The following is a 20,468-nucleotide window of genomic DNA, read 5'->3' on the forward strand; positions in this document are numbered from 1 at the left end:
ACTAAATCCATTAAGTCAGTGGGAGTTCTTACTGACTTGAATATAGCCACATTTTCCCAAATTTTTTTGTGAAATATTAAAAAATATCTCCTTATTTTCCAAAAGAGAAAATGAGAAGCCTGTAAGAAACTGTTTTTTTTTAAGACTTTCCTTGAACTGCATTCTGACATCTATACATTAAGAATTCTTCTCTAATTTCTAGGGAATGTTCTGCATGAGGCAAACAAAACTAAATTTTATTCTTTACTTTAAAGCTCTATGCCACTGGATATGGAGCAGGTGGAAGGCTTGGAATTGGAGGAACAGAATCAGTTTCTACTCCAACTTTACTGGAATCCATTCAGCACGTGTTCATAAAGAAAGTTGCAGTGAACTCAGGAGGAAAGCACTGTTTGGCGTTGTCTTTTGAAGGAGAAGTTTATTCCTGGGGTGAAGCAGAGGATGGCAAACTTGGTCATGGAAACCGAAGGCAAGTAACACTTGAAAATTTACTTTAAAAAAGTGATTAACTTGAAAATTTGCTTGAAAAAAGTGATTAATGGATACTTACAGTTGCTGTATATTAATGATTTTTTCTAGTCAAAAATAAATCCTTAGGATATTAAACTGGAGCAAAGCAGGTACTCAGTGATTTTAGGTGTCCTCATTCTCATTTTAAGAGAGGACTCTCCATACACTGGTGAATGTGAATGGTCTATCCCAGAAGTTTTGTCCAGACAGATGTTTTCTTTTCAGCCCTTGTGATCGCCCTCGTGTGATTGAGTCTCTGAGAGGCATAGAAGTGGTTGACATTGCTGCTGGGGGAGCGCACAGCGCTTGCATTACAGCTGCAGGAGACCTTTTCACATGGGGAAAGGGACGCTATGGACGCCTTGGCCATGGAGATAGTGAGGACCAGCTAAAACCTAAACTGGTAAGAAACCTTTGGAGTACTCAACAGTCTCAGTCCAGTTAATATCTTCTGATTATAACTTTTTGCATTTCTGAGTACAAAGAATGAAAGGGCAGAACGGTGGCATGTGTTTGTAAGAAATGAACAAGCTGCTGTGATTGAAAGGATAAAATGAAAGAGGAGTTGCAAAACTTTGCTAGTGGTCACCAAACAGCTTACAAGGAATTAATTTTAGAAACTTAAAGAATTTAAATAAATATGTGAAGTTTCATGCTGCTTTCAATGATGGATTGAGCTACCTGGAATCTATTTCAAGTAGTGACAAGGATAGGAAGGAGGTGATGTGTGTGGGTCACCGACCTTTTACTTTGTGATTCCAGATCCCATACTTCTTCACTAGGTGGCATCATTTCAAAAGATGTCGACTAAATTCAGATTATGATGCAAGTGCCCAAAAATTGTAAACTGGTAAAAGATTACTTGAAAATAAGATTTTTTTTTTTTTCACATACTGTATTCAGTACAAGCCCAGAGTGCCTGAAACTATTTCAACAGAATACAGTGTTTGATAACCTTAGGTGTTTAATATTGCTCTCCCTGACATTGAGGTAAAAAAAAATTCAACTAGTTCACCAATTAAAAGACAATAAATCCTGTGTTTAAAATATGCAGTTAGTTTTCATTTTGCTGTTGGAAAAGAGCAAAGCTCTTAGAGTTGCCTTTATTTCCTTGTTCCTGTGCTGTTTCAGACTTGTAGTTCCAGTCATCACCTCTCTAAGCTGAGTTTGTCATCTTTTGTGAAACTAAATACCTGAGTATTTTAAGGCAAACAAAAATGGGTGATTTCATTGCAGGTGGAAGCTCTCCAGGGTTACCGTGTGATTGATATAGCCTGTGGCAGTGGAGATGCACAGACACTGTGCCTCACTGATGATGATACAGTCTGGTCCTGGGGTGATGGAGATTATGGAAAACTTGGGAGAGGAGGCAGTGATGGCTGTAAAGTACCAATGAAGGTATTTCTGTGTACTTTTTTCATCGCTTTAGAAACTATGATGTTGGTGGAGAATGCTGAAGACAGATTTGTCAATATGTGCAAACTTTCATCCATCCTGGAACACCAGGATTCTTTTGGTGGTTAAGAGTGAACTTTGTAGTCTATAGTAACAGGACTTTAAGCTTTGTGCTGACTGTTAAAGTTGCACTTGAACTGACTGCCAAGTTGCACTTGAAGGTTTTTCTTTGGAAAGTATTGCTGGTGTAAAAACTGCTAATTTAAATTTTGGTTCCAGTCAAAACATTAGGTTTTGCCTAGAAATCTTCATGTTTCCTTGTGTTAATAAATTTACAGTAGTCATAAGGTCAGTCCAGAAAGGAGTATCAATTCATTGAAAAATAATCTTTCTTTATATTGAGCCCTTTCAGTGAATACATGGTTGACTTAGAATTTCTTCACATGCTATGGATGAAATCCCCATAGCCATTAAATTTGAGTGCCAGCATTTGTTATGAAGGTAAATGTTGCTTGTGTTTGAGAAATGTGTCTGTCACTGTGTGTACTAATGCACAGTGGATTTTAGCTCCTAAATAGAGAATCACACTTAACTACTAGGATACAGATATCCCCATTCTGTTTCCAAATATTTCCAGCATGGTGTAACAAAGTAAGAATAGCTTGTTTATGTTTCATCAGTCAGTCCCATAGGACTGCTGGTAAAGCAGCATAAAGTCCTACACAGAATAAATAGGAAGGGTCTGCTGGAGATGGAAATATTTTTATTATGTCAGTAGAATCACACCCATGTCTTTCAAGCTAAGGATGATTGAATGCTAGTAGACAAAGCCTTATCATTTCTACTGTGGGCAATTGCAGAGTAACTGTGGGCAAAACATTCTAGAGCCAATTTTCAACAGTTTGTGAAATTTGAGCTTCTTTCAGTACTTACGCAGTAAATGATAGAAAGGTGACAGGAGTGGAATTCTTCTAAATCATCTACATAAACATTTTTATTTTTAAATACACATATAGACATACAGTAGCTTGTTATATTTTACTTAAGACAGTTGAGTCTACAGTCTCCTTAATAAACTCATTGAATTTTCATTTGATATTATTTTTCTAGATTGATTCCCTTACAGGTCTTGGAGTGGTTAAAGTAGAGTGTGGATCACAATTTTCTGTGGCCCTTACCAAATCTGGAGCTGTGTATACATGGTGAGTGTTCTGTATTTGTTATTTTGACAGTGTTAGAAGTCACCTCATCTGTAACAGATATCGGTATTATACTTCCTTCACTGTTTTGATCTTCTCTTCCAAAAATTTTTTGAGTTCCTGAGTCTTGATTAGTAATAAATTCTCCCACTCTGGGAAACATTTTCTACTGCCATGGATGAAAAATCCAGGTTTTTTTTTCTTGGAAACGTAAGCACAGGGTTGTCAATCCAGACACTGACCACTGCAAGATGCAGAACTTCCAAGGAGGTCAGTAAGATAAGCATGAAGTGTCATGCACGGCAGAAAGTGTATTATCAAAACTGTGTCTAGCTTGTGGCTGTAGTTTGAGAATTTGATTTTAGAAATCATTGTTTAATCTTCCTTACACCATTCGAAATTTTGTAGTTTAAACTGCTAGACTGAAATGTTTAAAAAGACATAGCAAAATATCGTCCCAACTTCCCTCAGCTACCTTGTTTGTGTAACATTTAGGTATCTTTAAACTGTATGAAGTTCCAGTCTCTGAGATCAGTAAATACACTGTTTTTGCAGATAGATACTCCTATTCCTTGACTCCTTTAAGAGTTAAAAAAAAAGACCACCCTCTGGAAAAGTGATAAAAGGAACTACCCAGATTAAGTAGGAACATTGTATTGGAGCTTTAAGAATCTGTACTGAGTCAGCAGAATCGCATCCATACAAAGTAGAGATTATTCATGTTGAATGTTTGGAGAATATTTTGGTATTGGACTTAATAAGTACATCTGTGGGTCAAATGTGAGACATAGCCTGTCATTAGTTTTTTTTCACAGTTAAAACTCAGTTTTTAAATGTTTACTTCTCTGTGCAGGGGCAAGGGAGATTACCATCGCTTAGGCCATGGATCTGATGACCACGTTAGAAGACCACGCCAAGTGCAGGGACTGCAAGGAAAGAAAGTCATTGCAATTGCTACAGGGTCTTTGCACTGTGTTTGCTGCACTGAAGATGGTATAAAAATCCAATAATTTACTTAGTTCTTAGCACTAAATTTGAAAAAATTAAAACTTTATCTTTTAGTCAACTGTTGGTAGGTTGTCCTTGCTAAAAATACTGATTCTGTGTGCATGGACATATTTTTGTATTTGAAGATGCTCTGTATTTCTTGAGCAGGCAGCATGACATTAAAGTGATCGCATAAAACTAAATTAGTGAAAATTAAAGAATTCAAGTTGCATAAGCACTGATCAAAGAAAAATAGAGAGCTCTGAAGGTGATTACAGAATGGTCAAGCAGTAGCATTGAATGGACTTGGCCTTTTTTTTTGCAGGGTCCTGTGGGTTTGTTGAAGTGTTTAACTTACCAAATGAAGCACTGCACAAACAATATTGATTCTTGCATGGCAGATTTAGATTGTGAATTTTCTTTGTAGGAGATTCGCTGCTACAATTAACAACTCTGCACAATAACTGAGTGTTTTATAGGTGCTAGTGAAATATACAAGCTGAAAATGAATGTGAGTAATGAATATAGCTGTAGAAAATAAATGCCCAGGAATGAGGTTGTTACTTTTAAAGTTTCCCAATTATCTCGCAACAGCAAGCACCTATTTTAGTATCTTGTCTAGTAATGGAGCTTTTTATAGGATTTTTGTCTTTCACAAAATATTAAGCCTTTTAATTTTTTTTTTCATATTGGCTTTGCTTTTGCTATGAAACTGTCAAATACAGGCTGTTCCTGATGTTCTGTTCCAGAGTATGGTGGTCTACCATCTCCTCCTATTCTGGACCAGAACCTTTCTGTTACACAAACTATGAGGAAAGAAATGCATCTTATGTAGCTCCTCTGTAGAGACTGTGGACCTGACTGTGTCAATCAAGATTTATCTGCACTAGATAGTGGATTTCAGGATGGCCATCAGTCACAGAATGTTGTTTACAGCCCAAGGCCTTATCTGGTTAAATAATTGATAAAAGGTTGTATATTAGCCTCTGGATAATAAATTATTTTTATTGGTTTAGGGGAAGTGTATACATGGGGAGATAATGATGAAGGGCAGCTTGGAGATGGAACAACTAATGCCATCCAAAGACCACGCCTGGTTGCAGCACTTCAGGGTAAAAAGATCAATAGAGTAGCCTGTGGCTCAGCACATACTTTGGCTTGGTCAACCAGTAAACCTGCTAATGCTGGCAAGCTGCCTACACAGGTATTGTTTTTGGCTTATTGAATTTGGATTTTAAACATACTTAGTGTGCTTATTGCTGACCTTTCAGTAGATGTATTTCCTTTCCAAATCCTTGTATAAGCTCAGTGTGCTTTAGTTTGACTTCAAGTTTGAGCCAGTTACTTTGTTTTACTTGCAAAGGATTCCATTTTTCTGAGCTGAAAAAGCCTCTTCATTCAGTTTTTAATCTAAATGTGGAACAGTAACTCAGTTGGAAAATTGGCAGGAATTTAGTTCTGCCTTGCAGCTATGAAAATGTTATGCCTTCCAAGGGAGTTCTTCGTTGCTTGCTTTATATTGAGAAGACTTGTTTTTTGAATATTCTGTATTTCAGCTATGCCTGGAAGTACTGATGACAAGATGTAAAATGTATTTGTTTATGGATAAATTGTAAGATATGGAACAGCATTTGTATTCTAGCCATCATATAATACTTGGTTTAGACGGATACTGTTAGTATTCTTATATAAACAACTGAATCTCCATGTATGAAGTTTTGACAGTGTGAATAAGCAAATATCTGAATTTCTAATTCAAGTTAACCTACAAATCTAAAGATTGTTGTTCTGTTGAGTAAAATAAAGGGTATAATAATTATAATTAACATTTGGATATCATTGCCTCATCATAGGTTCCTATGGAGTACAATCATCTGCAGGAAATTCCCATCATTTCATTAAGAAACAGGCTTCTGCTCCTGCATCACATTTCAGAACTCTTCTGTCCTTGCATTCCAATGTTTGATCTTGAAGGAAGACTTGATGAAACTGGTCAAGGACCCTCAGTTGGGTTTGACACATTACGGGGAATACTGATATCACAGGGAAAGGTATTGTATCAAACTCTTTCTAAGGGAGAGATTTGTTACCATAACAGAGAAGTGCTGTTTAAGCTGTTTCTGAAGAAAAAAGAGCTGTATAGCTCAATTTATTCTGTAAGTTGTGTATCAGATATTTGCAATTTGATGATGCAAACTTCTTTCTTTGTGTTTATTCTTCGGTGTTTTCTCAGTTCATCATGGTGCTTTTGTGTGTTGATCTTGAAAATAACTTTACACAGTAAATCTTCAGTTGGAGTATAGCTGAATTCTTCTAGAGTATTAAGTGGGTGATATCCTGGAAAAAATGTAAGATAGTTGACAATGATCAATTCATACCTGTTTGTATTTCAGTTATCAAGTTCAGGTGGTATACTAGTTAAACCAAAGCTCTGTGCAGATACAAACTTGTTTTAGACTGAGCTAAAAGTGAAAATAGAATACCTAGGAGTTCAATTTCAAATGGTAGTGAAAGGGGGTTTTAGTAGTTAAGTCAAGTCAGTCATGAGAAAATGTAGATAACTGCTAAAATACTTCAAAGCCGCAACACTTATTCAGAACTTGAGACAGGATAAGCCATAAATCATGAGATTTGGGTCTGAATTTTCTCACTGTCACAGTAATTTATCTAACTGAAAAAAAAAAACATTATACAAACAGACAGAATCTGCTGGGAGATATCTTTGAAAAGAGAATTGATTAAGTTTTCCCCCACAGTGCTGTCCTGTGTCCTTAAATAAGACACATGGCTTCTAACTAGACTTAGTATCTGTTGTCTCAGGGTCTCTTTCTCTAAACTCCAGTAAAATTGTGTAGTAGAACAACAAAGCTGTGTACATACTTCACAGACCAAGGGAAGTCATCAAAACCTGAACTAGAAAGGAAATTCTTGCTGTTCTGTTCATGAGACTTCTATTTGTTAATGCTATTAATTCTAAGTCCTTTCATACATAATGTTATATGTAAGTGTGTGCAGGAGGCACATTGAACCTGATTTCAAGTCTGCAGAATAGCTTCAGATGTAAGATAAAATGGGATATCAGGCATAAATGCACCAGAAACATTCACGAGGCATCAGAGGTTGTGATGCCATATTCATATCTAGGCATTTAAATCAAGCTTACCTTCAGAGATTCTAAAGACTTTGAAATCTTCTTAATCTTGCTTGAAATTGACTACAAAATTATATCCAAATATTTAGTGTGGGAAGCTCAGATACTTGAATTTGCTTTTTTAAAAAAAATATTTGTTGTTTGTTTATTGCTTTCCATAGCAAGATGATCTCATATTTGGCTTTTTTGATTGCTATTCTCTATGTTAATTAGCCTCTATATACCTACATTTTTCTGGTATTAACTAATTTATACTTGTACTCAGCAATACATTGGTTGCTTAATAATTGTATCTGGGTGCAGTGCAACCTTTCAAGCCATGGTTTAAAGTGATACAGATGGGATTTCTTTACTTTTTTAGCATCCCTGCTGTTTTAGACGTGATACAGATTAGCACAAATAACATGATCATTGACTTGCATCTTGCACCTTCATATTCTGGTGCTTTTTTATTTCCTGTGTTGAACTATGTGTTATTCTGCAAAATAGGTGCAGCGCTCTTACTTGACTTCAGTTTTGCTATTTTCTGGTTCTTTATTTTTTAGGAGGCAGCTTTCAGAAAAGTTGTACAAGCTACTATGGTGAGGGACCGTCAGCATGGGCCAGTTGTGGAGCTCAACAGGATACAGGTATCTTCAGCTGAAGTTCTGATTCACTCTCTGTGTGTTTAGCCCACAGTGCTGCGTTGGCCAAAGCCCTTTCTTTGTTTCACCTGTTTGGTATCTGAATGCTAAAGAGTTGGATTTTTTATCAGAGAATCAAGCAATAAAGAAGTGACTGCAGTTTTAAGGCTGCTTATATTCTTTTCAGTATGTTTTTATCCATACTGCAGTTTTTGGGGAGAGGGTGACAACTTGTTGAAATGTTAAGTGAATGATTTAGACTCTTAAGGAGCAAAGTATGTCCTGCTTGATAAAGGACTTCATTTCAGAGCTCACTACATTACATAGTTTAGGAGAGTAGTGATTCTGATGCTTTTCTTATCTTTCCAAATGCTCAGCTGAATGAAGGGTAAAAAAAGAGAAAAAAAATGAAGGGTAAGAAAAAAAAAAAGGCAAGGAAAGAAAGCTCTTGAATATAATTAAACTTGTCCTTTGGTGGTCATCACATGTAGTCATATTGATTGCATAAGTCTTTGATACAAAAAGGCTTTTTTCTTTATCATTGATGTTAGAAAATGTAATGTTGTTCCTTAGGCCAGATATGCCTTTTTTCCATAGATACTTCTGTAACACAGAATAGTAAAACATTGTTTTCATTTAAATAGATTGCAGCCTGATCTTAGAGTCTGCATGCATTTCTTTCCTGTTGTGGTGGGTTTTTTTTCTTTCTTTTTCCCTTAATATGCAAAACCATTACCATTTGTGAGGTTAGAGTGGAGAAAATGTGAAAATTTAAACTTGTTATTTTCTGTTTGTGAACAGAAATACATCCTGTTTTGGCTGGACCCTGTTTCTACTGCTTTACAATTTTCTGTGGACATGTTAAATTTCTTGTGCTAATGTTCTGTGACTGTGTTGTTCTAGTTTATTAGAATCTTAGAATCACTAAGCTTTTACTTATTGAGTCCAACTGTATTATTTGGGAGCTTGAAGAGAGTAGCAGAGATTTTTGAAATTACTTTATAAGTTTGTGAATTCAGAAAATCCAATAAATATTGCTGGTATTTTAAGCAGGAAACTAGTGATGAGTAGGTTTTGGGATAGTTTCCTAGTGTCCTCCTTTGTTAATTGAGACGGGCTTTCCCTTGTATTTCAGTTTATTATTTAAATCTGTCTTGAACCCTAGGAAAGCATTGGTAGCTTCCCTTCTTCATAGCTTCTAGGTGAAATAAAATATTGCTGTACCTAACTCTGTCAGTGTAGTCAAGTGAAGACTAAAAAAGGTCATATTCATAATATGCCCTGATTACACTGTACCAAATATGGCTTACAATTTCTCGAGTCAGGTTTTGCTCAGAATGAAAATGTGGATTCTGAAACTGTTTGATCCTTTAATTGAAGGTTCAAGGCTGCTTTATGTAGTCTCAGAAAAGCTAAATGTCAGTGTTAACTCTTCCTTGCAGTTGTAAGTTAAAGTGCAGCTGGGCTTTAAGACCCCTTGGCTTTCAGAAGACTCTTCTTGCAGTTTATAGATTATGTGGTGCAGTCAATTCACTTCATCTTCCTTGGTGTAAAAAAAAACAGATGAGTTTTTAATTTAAACTTGTTTTCCAGGTATTGACTTGTCTTTTACAATACTTCCCCAGTGTCCCTTGCTGTTTAGTGGTTTCTTTGGAAGTAGCAGAACTGAGCATAACTGCAGTGTTACCCAAGCAAAGCAACACTCCCTTTATCCTGGGGTCCAGTGTTACAGGGACCAGATTCCTTCAGGGTAGATCACATTCACCTTACATCTTGGCCCTGGGTCTTTTCTGGGAGCCTTGTAATGATGGGACATGGTGGTTTTCTGTGGTTTTTCTGCTCAGGGTATGTGAGAAACAATGTGGTGGCTGTTCTGTAACTCAACTGTGTGCCACCCTGGTGTTTCTATAGCATAAAATGGAGTGTAGATATTTTATGCTTTGAGCTGTAGCATGAAGGCAAGCTTGGATGCACAGAACCAGTTTGGGATGCTGTTGGAGGACTGCAAAGGGCAGAAGAAACCAAATTTCATCCATACTACATTTTGGGAATAGTCATTAAGTAAAATGTTTCAAACCAGCACCTGAGCCCTGTTCTGGAAAGATGTAGTATAAATGGTCAAAAACTAAGCCAGAAGTGAACTAACAGTTAAATGACTAGACAGGCTTGCAGTGCTCAGGTTTACTTACTGACCCTCTTACTTGCAGATCAGATTTTCCTAGTGTTTAAGTTGTGGTGTAGTTCATGCAGTGTCAATTGGACAGTGTGTTTTGGCCTCTAAGAAGATACTTTCATAAACCTGTGTTAAAACACATCTTTGCACAGCAGTGGAAAGGAATTTCTTCCTTTTCAAAAGGATGCAGATGTCAGTTATTAAGGAGAATGTTGACTTTCATGAATGTAATATGGCAAAGAATCTCCTGGTTTAATGTTCATTACTCTGAAGGGAGGAATGTGATATGTATGGATATATGAAGTACCACTTTTAGTTTCTTCCTCCTTACAAGGACTTCTTATGCAATGTGGGTTATAGGAATCTCACTAACAGGATAAGTAGAAATGGTCTGATCTTAAAGTAGGCACAGCATATGAATGAATTAATGATTTGTTCTTTTTGAGTGTCATTTCAAATTAAATAACCTCCTTCCTTCCTGGTTATTGTCTCCTCCCTCATCAAATGTTCCTTTAAAGAACATTCATTTCATGACAGCCTTAATTTTCTTACACTGATCAGACTAAGTTTTATTTTTTATCTGCGTGTGTAGAATAGTCTTTTCTGTACTCTTCATGTTTTTATACTGTCATTTATTCTGTAGCATTTAAGTTTGAGCATAGAAAAATGGAACTCAATGTACATGTGAGAACTGTGTACTTTTAAAATTATTACAGTGATACCTCTTCTGCTGATTTTGTGACATCTTTGAATTTCATTTCCTTTCATAGATCTGTCTTAAAATATATTCCTCTTCTTTAGCTGATTCCAACTCAGAAACTGTAATCTTTTTGTAAACCTTTTTTGTTAGTGTCTGAATGCATGGCTTTGTGTACTAGATTTCTCCCAGCTTTTGGGAGAGAATTCTTCTGGGTTGAAGAGAGTCTCATAGGATGGCCAGTATTTTTCAAGCTGCTTAAGATTAATAAAAAGTTTCTCAATTTAAAACTTCTTGGGCATACAAATTTCACAGAAATCCATTGGATTTAAACCAGCTTGTGTTGATAAGAGAGCATCTTACACATGAGGAGGATCTGGGTGTATCAGCCTTTCACTAAAACCTGAAAGAAATCAGGTGGTTGTTTCATCCAGAGCCATCAGAAATACACAGCACGAGAACAACTGGATTTTGAGATGCACTGCAGCTTAATATAGTGGGATAAGTTTCAGCTGTTTCAGAATGAGTGGTCTCACAGATACTGGTGATCTGTGTGCATGTAAGAGTCCATTTGCAGTCAGAACAGGTTGAGAAGATAAATTGCAGAACACCAAGCGGTGAAAAAAAAAAAAAAGCCTTGTGTTTCTTCAGCTCTCTGTTCACTTTCCATTTCTTTCCTCTCTATACTTGTGAAATACTTTTTGTATTCTTACCCTCTCTGTGCATCTCTTGCAGCAAAATCCATGGGAATTTACTTTCGTGCCTGTCTTAGGCATCTCCATCAAATATTAAAATAAACTTTTTCTGTAAGAAAACATTATTTGTGTATCTAAATACAGATGTATTTTAGTAGTATTCACTCTCTTTTAGAGGCTCCTAGTAAGTATCATAGATGCATATTTAGCTGTTACTATTAATGAATATAAGAATAACACATTCAGTTTTCTGGCCAACAACCCACTCTCTAATCTGTCTCATGAGTGAAAAACTTACCAGATTTGTCAGTTGAATCTATGAGTAGAGATAGGATGAATTAACTAAATGGACTGAAATCAGAAAAACTTAATTAGCCAAGTAATGAGCTGTTTCTTTAGAAACGAGAGATGTCTTTATCATCAGACTTCATCTTTGCTATCCCTCTGTCTTTTTCCATTTCCATTTTCTTTTTCCTTTAAAGCTGAACAGATATAGCGCTGATTACTGACAGATGAACAAAGAATGCTTGGAAATTCAAGATAAGGTGTTGGTGGCTGGGGGAACTGAAAATTCCTTATTTATCTGCACAGTGATGCCAGCTGAAATATGTCTTACAGTGGCTTTTATAATGTGCTTACTCAATAGGTAAAACGTTCCAGGAGTAAAGGAGGACTGGCTGGACCTGATGGTACAAAGTCAGTGTTTGGACAGATGTGTGCTAAAATGAGCTCCTTTAGCCCTGATAGCCTTCTGCTTCCTCATCGTGTTTGGAAAGTCAAGTTTGTTGGTAAGAAAATTCTCAGCACTCCACCCCTTCCTAGTTTGGACTTAACTTTACAATTTTCTTGGGATTTACTCTTTTGGAGAACCTGATGGAAGGAAGAAAGAGATCCAGAAAAACAGTGTATGTGTGTGGGCAGAGGAAGGTGTTTAAAATGCTGGGAAGTAAAAAACCTTTCAAAATAATTTTATAAAACCCCTCAAGATTAATGGAAGCGTGTCTATAATTCTCTCCAGGTTCTTGGGCAGCTCTTCTGCTTACAACAAACATTCTGCAAAACATAAACCTAATTTTTCAGCTGTCTGAATTGGCAAATAATCCTGGCTAGCTATTTTTACTGGTAGGGTAGTTTTTACAATTCACCCATCACTCTGAGCTTTTTAATAAAAAGTATTTTAGATTGAAGAGCCATTCTATCTATTGTGTATGGGCTAAATAAAACATACCTACTTTAAAATGCTACTCATGAAAAAGCAATACTATTCCTTTTCTATTTCTGTTGTATTTTATTGTGATTAGCATATGGCACAAAATATTTTCTACACTCTGTTAAAACAGTATTTTTGGCATTGTGATATGTCATATAATCTAAATGATACATTTTGCAGTGAACTGGAAACATCCAAATACGGAGCCAGACTTCTGGGTTTTCATATGAAGGGATACAACAGTGTAGCTTTTAGTAAACTTTTGTTTACTCAATTATCCCCAGAGAGGAAATAGAGTTTGTTTCAGTTATTTTTGAAAGAATATTTAATTTTGAGTCTTTTTTCTTCTCCAAGGTGAATCTGTGGATGATTGTGGTGGAGGTTATAGTGAATCAATAGCAGAAATGTGTGAAGAACTTCAGAATGGGCTGACCCCTCTGTTAATTGTGACACCAAATGGAAGAGATGAATCTGGAGCAAACAGAGATTGTTTCCTGTTAAATCCTGCTGCCAAGTCACTCCTGCATATGAACATGTTTCGCTTTCTTGGTAATTTCTTAGCAACTTTGTGGCATTCTGTGTGCTTTATGTGTAGTCAGAATATTGGGAATCTAACAAAAGCAATGGACTGTGTTTAAACTTACAGGTGTACTTCTGGGCATTGCTATCCGGACTGGCAGCCCTCTGAGCCTCAACCTGGCTGAGCCAGTGTGGAAACAGCTTGCAGGAATGAACCTAACAATTGCTGATCTCAGTGAGGTGAGAAGGAAATTATATCCTGGGTAGGATATAACTTAGAGAAGACAAGCAGACTCTGTCATGAATTTCTCAAGTGATTGGTTTCTGTGGTTTTTATGTCCTTGTATTTTGACTGGCCTTTTATATTTTGAGCCAATATACAGGGGTGATTTGTACTGACTATTAAAACTGTAAATTAAGTTGTTCAAGAGTATTTAAATAATCTGTTTGAATTCTAGAGCATTCTCAAATCTTCCTATGGGTTTGACTAGACAATCTTTGAGTGTAATCTTTGTGGTTAAATTCATATTTCCCAGTAGACCTTTCTGTAGCTGTTACTGTCTGTTGTACCCAGATGCAATAACTGATTTGAAGTAAAATAAAGTGAGTTCAATCTTTTACTAGTTTGTGCTCACATACTGAATTTCACAAGCTTTCAGTTTCTGTTTACTGAGCTCAGTAAATGTGGAATCAGACTTAAGTCTTCATTACGAAGAAAATTTCCTTCTCAAATACTGTCACGTAGAAATGTACTTCTATAAAAGCATTGAGTCATTTACTTGTCATTGAGGGGATTCCTTTTGTACCAAATCCAGTGCTGGTAGGGATGATTATGCTTTTAAGCTTTAAATCCATTTTCTTATATGATACAGTTTCTTGGCAAATGCCCTCCAAAAAGATTGATATCTAGAATATGTGCACTCTCCCACATCCAACATAATGAAGCTTTTTGTAAAGTACTAGGCTATTTTATGGCTTTGAATTCAAGCTAAATGAATTGTGGTCATACATTGGTCAGAGCTTTTGGTAAGTGACACATGATGCACTGCTTTTGGTATGCAAGAGATGCTGTTATATGGTGCTAGTAAACTGGCTTTAACTCGGGTTTCTTACTTTCAAAGGTTGACAAAGATTTTATTCCTGGGCTTATGTACATTCGAGACAATGAAGCTACTTCAGAAGAATTTGAAGCTATGAGCCTCCCATTCACTGTGCCTAATGCAAGTGGTCAGGATATTCAGTTGAGTTCCAAGTATACCCATATTACACTGGATAACAGAGCGGAATATGTGAGGCTGGCAATAAACTACAGGTTTGTTGAATAAATCATTAAAATTACTGATATGAATATGCATTTTATTTTAAAAAATGTATATCAGCTTTTAAACAATGCTACTTTAGCCTGTTATATACAAGTAATTAATATTTTCATGTGATTACAGTGTTGATTTTTTGATTTCACCTATTTTATCCAAGGAGAAGACTCTTAAACCTAATTTTTTGGAAGCAAAATAAACAAGCAGGTGTGCCTCTAGATTTGTCCTGACTAAGCAGTTTTTGGCAGCCAATTTTAATGGTGGAGTAATGTCCCAGGTGTCTAATTCTTCCTGTGGGCTAAGTAATTGGCTTGATCAGTAAGCTCCTTGTGAGGAGAGCTTAGATCTAGTACTGCTGCATTCATACCTTTTCATATCATCAACTGCAGTCAAGGGCAGTATCAGCTGAATTCTTACTCCAAACTGGAATGTACAAACCAAAATGTTCATTCCTTGGGTAGGACACTGATGCACACCCCTGGGTGCCACAAGCTGAGCACCCCACAGAGATCAGTGGGGTGCTCAGTGTTTGAGAAGACTGGCCTTTGGTTGCTTATGTGGCCAGGTAGCTTATCTAGATGAGTGCATCTCAGAAACAATCATAAGCATCTTGTCTCTGAAGCAGAGAGACAAGATGCTTATTGCCTACTGAAATATGTAAATTTAGGTAATTCGGATAAGAAATTGGTTCAGGCTTGTTTTATTCAATCCACCATATTCCTCTTCTTTAGAGAGTGCTTGAGCAAGACTGTATCATCACAGTCTTGTATGCTTGCTTATTAGTTCATAGTTACAGTGTCTGCCAGCAATTACGAATTACAGCCTTAGTTGTTCCTTTTTTCCCACTGTAAGTGGTTATGAACCAATACTTAGACCAGTTTCTGACAGAAAAGAGAGAGGTTTCATTTGGAGCTGATATTCCTTTGAAGAAATGTCTTTGCTCTCTTGCCAGTTCTGGCTGTCCTCAGAGGACACAAGCATTTCTAAAGCATTTTACAGTTAAAAGACCTTTTGGAGAAACATTTAAAAGTTAAGTATCAAGTTTTTTAACTCTATGAAGCCCTTGAGAGGGAAAACTAGCAGCTGAATAGAATCCATGTTGAAAAGTGGATGCAAAAGACCAAACTTGTCCGGACATCTTTGTTTATTTTGATGATGACTAGCCTGAGGACAGCACTTGAAAGAGATGTCTCTGCTCTGGAGGGCTCTGTAAAACATCTCAGAAATTATTTGACAGGGGAAAAAAAATAAGCCAAACACAAATCATGTGTGGCATGAGAAGTAGCAAAATGTTACTTGTCTGTGCCTGTCTTGAAATAAAAAAACCTACTATCCCCTCAGACATCCTATTTTAGTTCAGACCCTTTTTTGTTTTTATACCATAACATCTGCCCAGTGCTTAGAATGTTTGAAGTTAGAGTTTCAAGATACAGCCACTCTTTTTCCAAGAGCATATTGTTTCCAAATGGGATATTGTTTTGTTTTTGCCAAGCATAGCACATGAATAATACTGGAAATAAAATATCTAAAACACTGGGAGATATCTCCTCCATATTGAGCTTGCTGTGCAATAGGAATTGGTGTAGTAAATCAAGTATCTTGTAAAAAATGTTAATGTTCTTTGGTACATAGCTGGACATTTGAGGAGAATGGTTTAAGTTGCTTTGATAACACAGTAAAGTAATTGCTATTAATAATTGCTAGAAATGACATTCACAGAAACTCTGAAAATGTTTCTTTACAGGCTTCATGAGTTTGATGAGCAAGTTGCAGCAGTTCGTGAGGGGATGGCCCGTGTTGTTCCAGTTCCTCTCCTTTCACTCTTTACAGGATATGAACTGGAAACTATGGTATCAATTTCTGCTTTGTTACTTCTGACAGATTAACTTGGAGTGAGATTATTCATTCATGTGCTTTACTAATATTAAACCCACATTACATGGTGTTTACAATGATTGCTGTGTGGTTGAAAATATCAGTTCAAGGGAAGACCAGAAAATGTTTAATTGCCCTCTTGGTGCTAGTAAAATTATCTTGACATAGCTAACCAGTGATGTAGTAATTCATTATAATTATTTCAGGAAGAAACAAACATGCAAAACCAAAAAAACCTCACATGCCAGTGATCTCATTCCAGTGATCTAGAAAGTAAAGTGGAGATACTTGTCCTAAATTCAGGAGTATGAAAAAAGTTCATTACTGTTGCCTGTTGGGAAGATGTATATTTAGTATTTTTGTACTAGGAGACTATGCATGGCATCTCAAAGATCTGAATGCTCAGTTTGTCAGTGTAAAAGCTGATTAAATATTTTAAAGGAAGGGAGGGAACAAATCAGCTGTAATTGATTTGATCGGACTTGTGTAGCCTATCACTGTATTTTATTTTTCAGGTATGTGGAAGCCCAGATATCCCACTTCATCTCCTGAAATCTGTAGCAACCTACAAAGGCATTGAACCAACAGCTTCCCTGATACAGTGGTTCTGGGAAGTGATGGAGTCCTTCTCCAACACGGAGCGATCGCTCTTCCTGCGTTTTGTGTGGGGCAGAACAAGGCTGCCCAGGACTATTGCAGACTTCAGGGGGAGGGACTTTGTTATTCAGGTAATTCAGGTATTGTTGTTGTGTGGGATGGGGAAGTTAAAAAGCTGGTAGTGGAGAAGTAGCAGCATGACATAACAAAGGCCTGATTTCATTAAACTGTTCTGCAGCTTTATATTGTAGATTCAACAGTGCAAGAGTTGAATAATGGCTGTGACAGTTATATAATGTATAGAACTATTTCTTCTCTCTTGACTTGGACAAGTGGATATTCCTTTAATTTCCCAGCCATTTGTTTCTGTGAATTTTGATAGTTTTCCACTGTCAGGCAGATGTTTTTCCTGGCATTTATTTAGCATTTCATTCAGTTCAGTTAATAATTTCAGCTAAATTAAGACCACACAATCTTCAAATCATTTTTGATACTGTCTGAAGTAATAGGGTCTTTTTTAGATTGCTCCCAACCCCATATTCATAATCAAAGCAGCTTATAAATGTCTGGTTTTATTTATTGATTTAGTGGAGGGAAAATGGATTTGGCCTCTTCATGGTTCTTTTAAGAAACTTCAGCATCAGAATCAAAAAATACCACAAGGTGCTAAAAAAAAAATTGCAGTTATTATTTCGGTACTTATTTGTGTTTTGGACAGTGAACAAAAATCAAAAATACAGTGCTTTTTTTTCTTCTTTTTTTTTTTATTAACAGGTATTGGATAAATACAATCCTCCAGACCACTTCCTTCCTGAGTCATACACGTGCTTCTTTCTCCTGAAGCTGCCCAGGTATTCCTGTAAGCAGGTCCTGGAGGAGAAGCTGAAGTATGCCATCCACTTCTGCAAGTCCATAGACACGGATGACTACGCCCGCATTGCGCTGACGGGGGAGCCGGCGGCCGACGACAGCAGTGACGACTCTGATAATGAAGATGCAGATTCTTTTGCTTCAGATTCTACACAGGACTACTTAACAGGCCATTGAAAAGTAATATAAGGAATAGTTGTTAAAAGCACTGAGGCAAAATGCCAAAATGACAATGAAGCCAAGGACAGTTTAGGTTTCAGAGTAGAGACTGTATAGTCAGAGGGATGGTAATCTTCTGAGCGTGGGGAAAGTGTGTTTGCTACTCACAGTAGGACTTAAGGATTACAGCTTAATCCATCAGCTTAAAATAAATGGCACAGTATATGGGCATTTAACATTTATTTTAAGAGCTGAAAATGGCCCCCCATAATGCTGCACTACATTTAGAACCTTTGTGTTTACTGAAGTGTTGTAAATGTTTATATAAATATGGTAGTGCAGCATCCAAAAGGCAGTGAAACCTTTAAATTGTGGGTGCAATAGGTTTTTTCATATTAAGTGTTGTGTTCTGTGCATCTTCTTGATTGTATATTGGAAATACTGTGTAACAACGGAATAGTATTATAAATATTTCAATTAACTTTACTAGAAGTTTGTTAAAAGTTTTTGAACATTGAATAAACATTATTCCTTGAAATTCTTCTATAGATAATTAAAAATGGCCAATAGTTTCACCTCCACCCCTGGTTTGTATATTTTAGCTTATGCATTATTTATCTCAAATTTGATACCTTTCTGTGAACAGCATCATAATTCTTATCATGGAAAGTGTACTGTATATAATTGGTGCCATGTAAATGCAAAAGTTATAATTTCCCTCTAAATAAAAGTTCTGCCACATTAAGAACCAGGATGAGTTTTTTTTGTGGTAATGGGATGAACATTGAAACAGCTCTGCTAAGAAATGTTTCTGCAATGCACAGCCTTTGACCACGCTGCTACTATAATCCACCTATAGTAGGTGCATTGCCAGAGAGATTTTGTGAGCTACAGTAAACTTGAGCAAGTCCAGATAAGATGATAATTGTAGTGATTAGGTTCACCTTGTTTATGCAGTTGTTCCCAAGGACGCTGTTGTCAGTAATGGTGAATTTATTCTTGGACACTTGGGGAAGAAAATTGAGGAAGTGTAAGGGAGAGGTGTCATGAAGTACCTGAACACGAGGAGAAGAATCTGATGATACTCATGTAACATCGGATCACTGAGAAATTTTAGTTACCTTTCAAGGCCTGGTCATGACACCTTGGAACAGGACACATAGATCATGACCCATTCCTGCCCACACAGTTTATGCACTAGTTTTTCAAAATAAAATAAGATTAATGTGCCAAAGCACTAATATGTTACTTTAAAATCTGTTAGTAGGTGATGTCATACCATTGCTTCTGTAATTATTAGGATAGGTATATGTGAGTATTCAACATTTTACAATTTAACATTTTACAATTATGAGTGGATTCATTATTTTTTAGTGAGTGCATTTGACTTCTGTTCCAACTAGATTAAATATTACCTGTGATCATGAACTAAGTTTTCATGAGACAGACTTGATATTTCAGTATAGTGGTGAAACTACTGGTAGTCAGATGTCAGTGGTTTAAAATATGTTACCTTTAGAGTCCTCTGTTTAGTGCTAAAGATCCCTTGCAATAAATGCCCTTTCCTGATCTTCTGTCTCATCAGAGGTTCCAGAACTCAGGCCTGTGCTTGGTCCTCCAAATTTTCTCTGTCTGCTGCTGAAAAATGCTCTCTAAGATGCAAAACTCAAAAATCTTAAATCTCTTTTGTCTTAGCTGCTGAATTTAATTTCTTCTGAGGGTAAGGAGTGAAGAAGTAGTACAGAAGTGCTCATGTGGTTGTCTGCTGCCCCTCATCAGGCTAAAACCAGAGCCCTGTAGGCATCCAGCCCAATCAAAGAGATTCTGTAGTCGGCTTTTCAGGAGAGGGGATGAATGAGTCATGCCCAAATCTCAGTACAAGATCTTTGACCAAGTTCAATTGCCATTCTTAAATTTCAAGCCCCGTTTCAGAAGCATATGGACTACTGTAACATGGAGTTTATAACTTGCTTGTAGGAAAGAAAAACAATGTCAGGGTTTTCTATCCAAGAAAAGCAAAAAGGAAGCATGCTTAAGGAAAGGAATCTGTATGCATTGTTGCATTAAATATTGTATTGTTGCATACTGTTGCATTGAACTGTAAAAGAAGTTTCTTAGGTCTTCTTTTTTGCTTTCCCATCATAACAGAAGAGTGGCAGGCAACTTTTACACTGTGATGCTTGTGACCTGTGGCCTGACTTACAGTATTTCATAGATTATCAGGTTGGAAGGGGCCTCAAGAGTCATCTGTTCCAACCTTTATAGGCAAAAGCACAATTTAGACAAGACAGTTCAGCATTCTGTCCAGCTGAATCTTAAAAGTGTCCATGCTGGGGAAATCTGCCACCTCCCTGGTGAGATTATGCTGTGAAATTTTTTTCTCTTCTAATAATAATCTCCTCAAGAATAATTTGTACCATTACCCCTTTTCCATGTCACTCCTTGTAAAAAAGGAGTCTCTATCTTTGTAAGCACCCTTTATGTACTGAAAC

At 36.7% G+C, this 20,468-nt stretch overlaps 1 protein-coding gene across 3 annotated transcripts in view; it reads left to right on the forward strand.

Moving 5' to 3' along the window:
- Nucleotides 1-18,724, forward strand: part of HERC2 (HECT and RLD domain containing E3 ubiquitin protein ligase 2) — a 104,535-nt gene extending 85,811 nt beyond the window's left edge. For all 3 annotated transcript variants that reach the window (XM_071418248.1, XM_071418250.1, XM_071418249.1), the window contains exons 79-93: nucleotides 255-469; nucleotides 736-913; nucleotides 1,747-1,908; nucleotides 3,016-3,107; nucleotides 3,958-4,097; nucleotides 5,108-5,295; nucleotides 5,945-6,142; nucleotides 7,788-7,871; nucleotides 12,077-12,218; nucleotides 12,995-13,189; nucleotides 13,287-13,399; nucleotides 14,281-14,471; nucleotides 16,220-16,325; nucleotides 16,866-17,078; nucleotides 17,722-18,724. In XM_071418248.1, the coding sequence (XP_071274349.1) occupies nucleotides 255-469; nucleotides 736-913; nucleotides 1,747-1,908; nucleotides 3,016-3,107; nucleotides 3,958-4,097; nucleotides 5,108-5,295; nucleotides 5,945-6,142; nucleotides 7,788-7,871; nucleotides 12,077-12,218; nucleotides 12,995-13,189; nucleotides 13,287-13,399; nucleotides 14,281-14,471; nucleotides 16,220-16,325; nucleotides 16,866-17,078; nucleotides 17,722-17,994 (2,490 nt within the window). In that variant the 3' untranslated portion in view covers nucleotides 17,995-18,724. The remainder of the gene's footprint in view (nucleotides 1-254; nucleotides 470-735; nucleotides 914-1,746; nucleotides 1,909-3,015; nucleotides 3,108-3,957; nucleotides 4,098-5,107; nucleotides 5,296-5,944; nucleotides 6,143-7,787; nucleotides 7,872-12,076; nucleotides 12,219-12,994; nucleotides 13,190-13,286; nucleotides 13,400-14,280; nucleotides 14,472-16,219; nucleotides 16,326-16,865; nucleotides 17,079-17,721) is intronic.
- Nucleotides 18,725-20,468: the final 1,744 nt, after the last annotated feature.

The sequence above is a fragment of the Agelaius tricolor genome, unplaced genomic scaffold (assembly GCF_023055355.1).
Source record: "Agelaius tricolor isolate 1412-34295 unplaced genomic scaffold, bAgeTri1.0.p SCAF_79, whole genome shotgun sequence".
Taxonomy (NCBI): Eukaryota; Metazoa; Chordata; class Aves; order Passeriformes; family Icteridae; genus Agelaius; species Agelaius tricolor.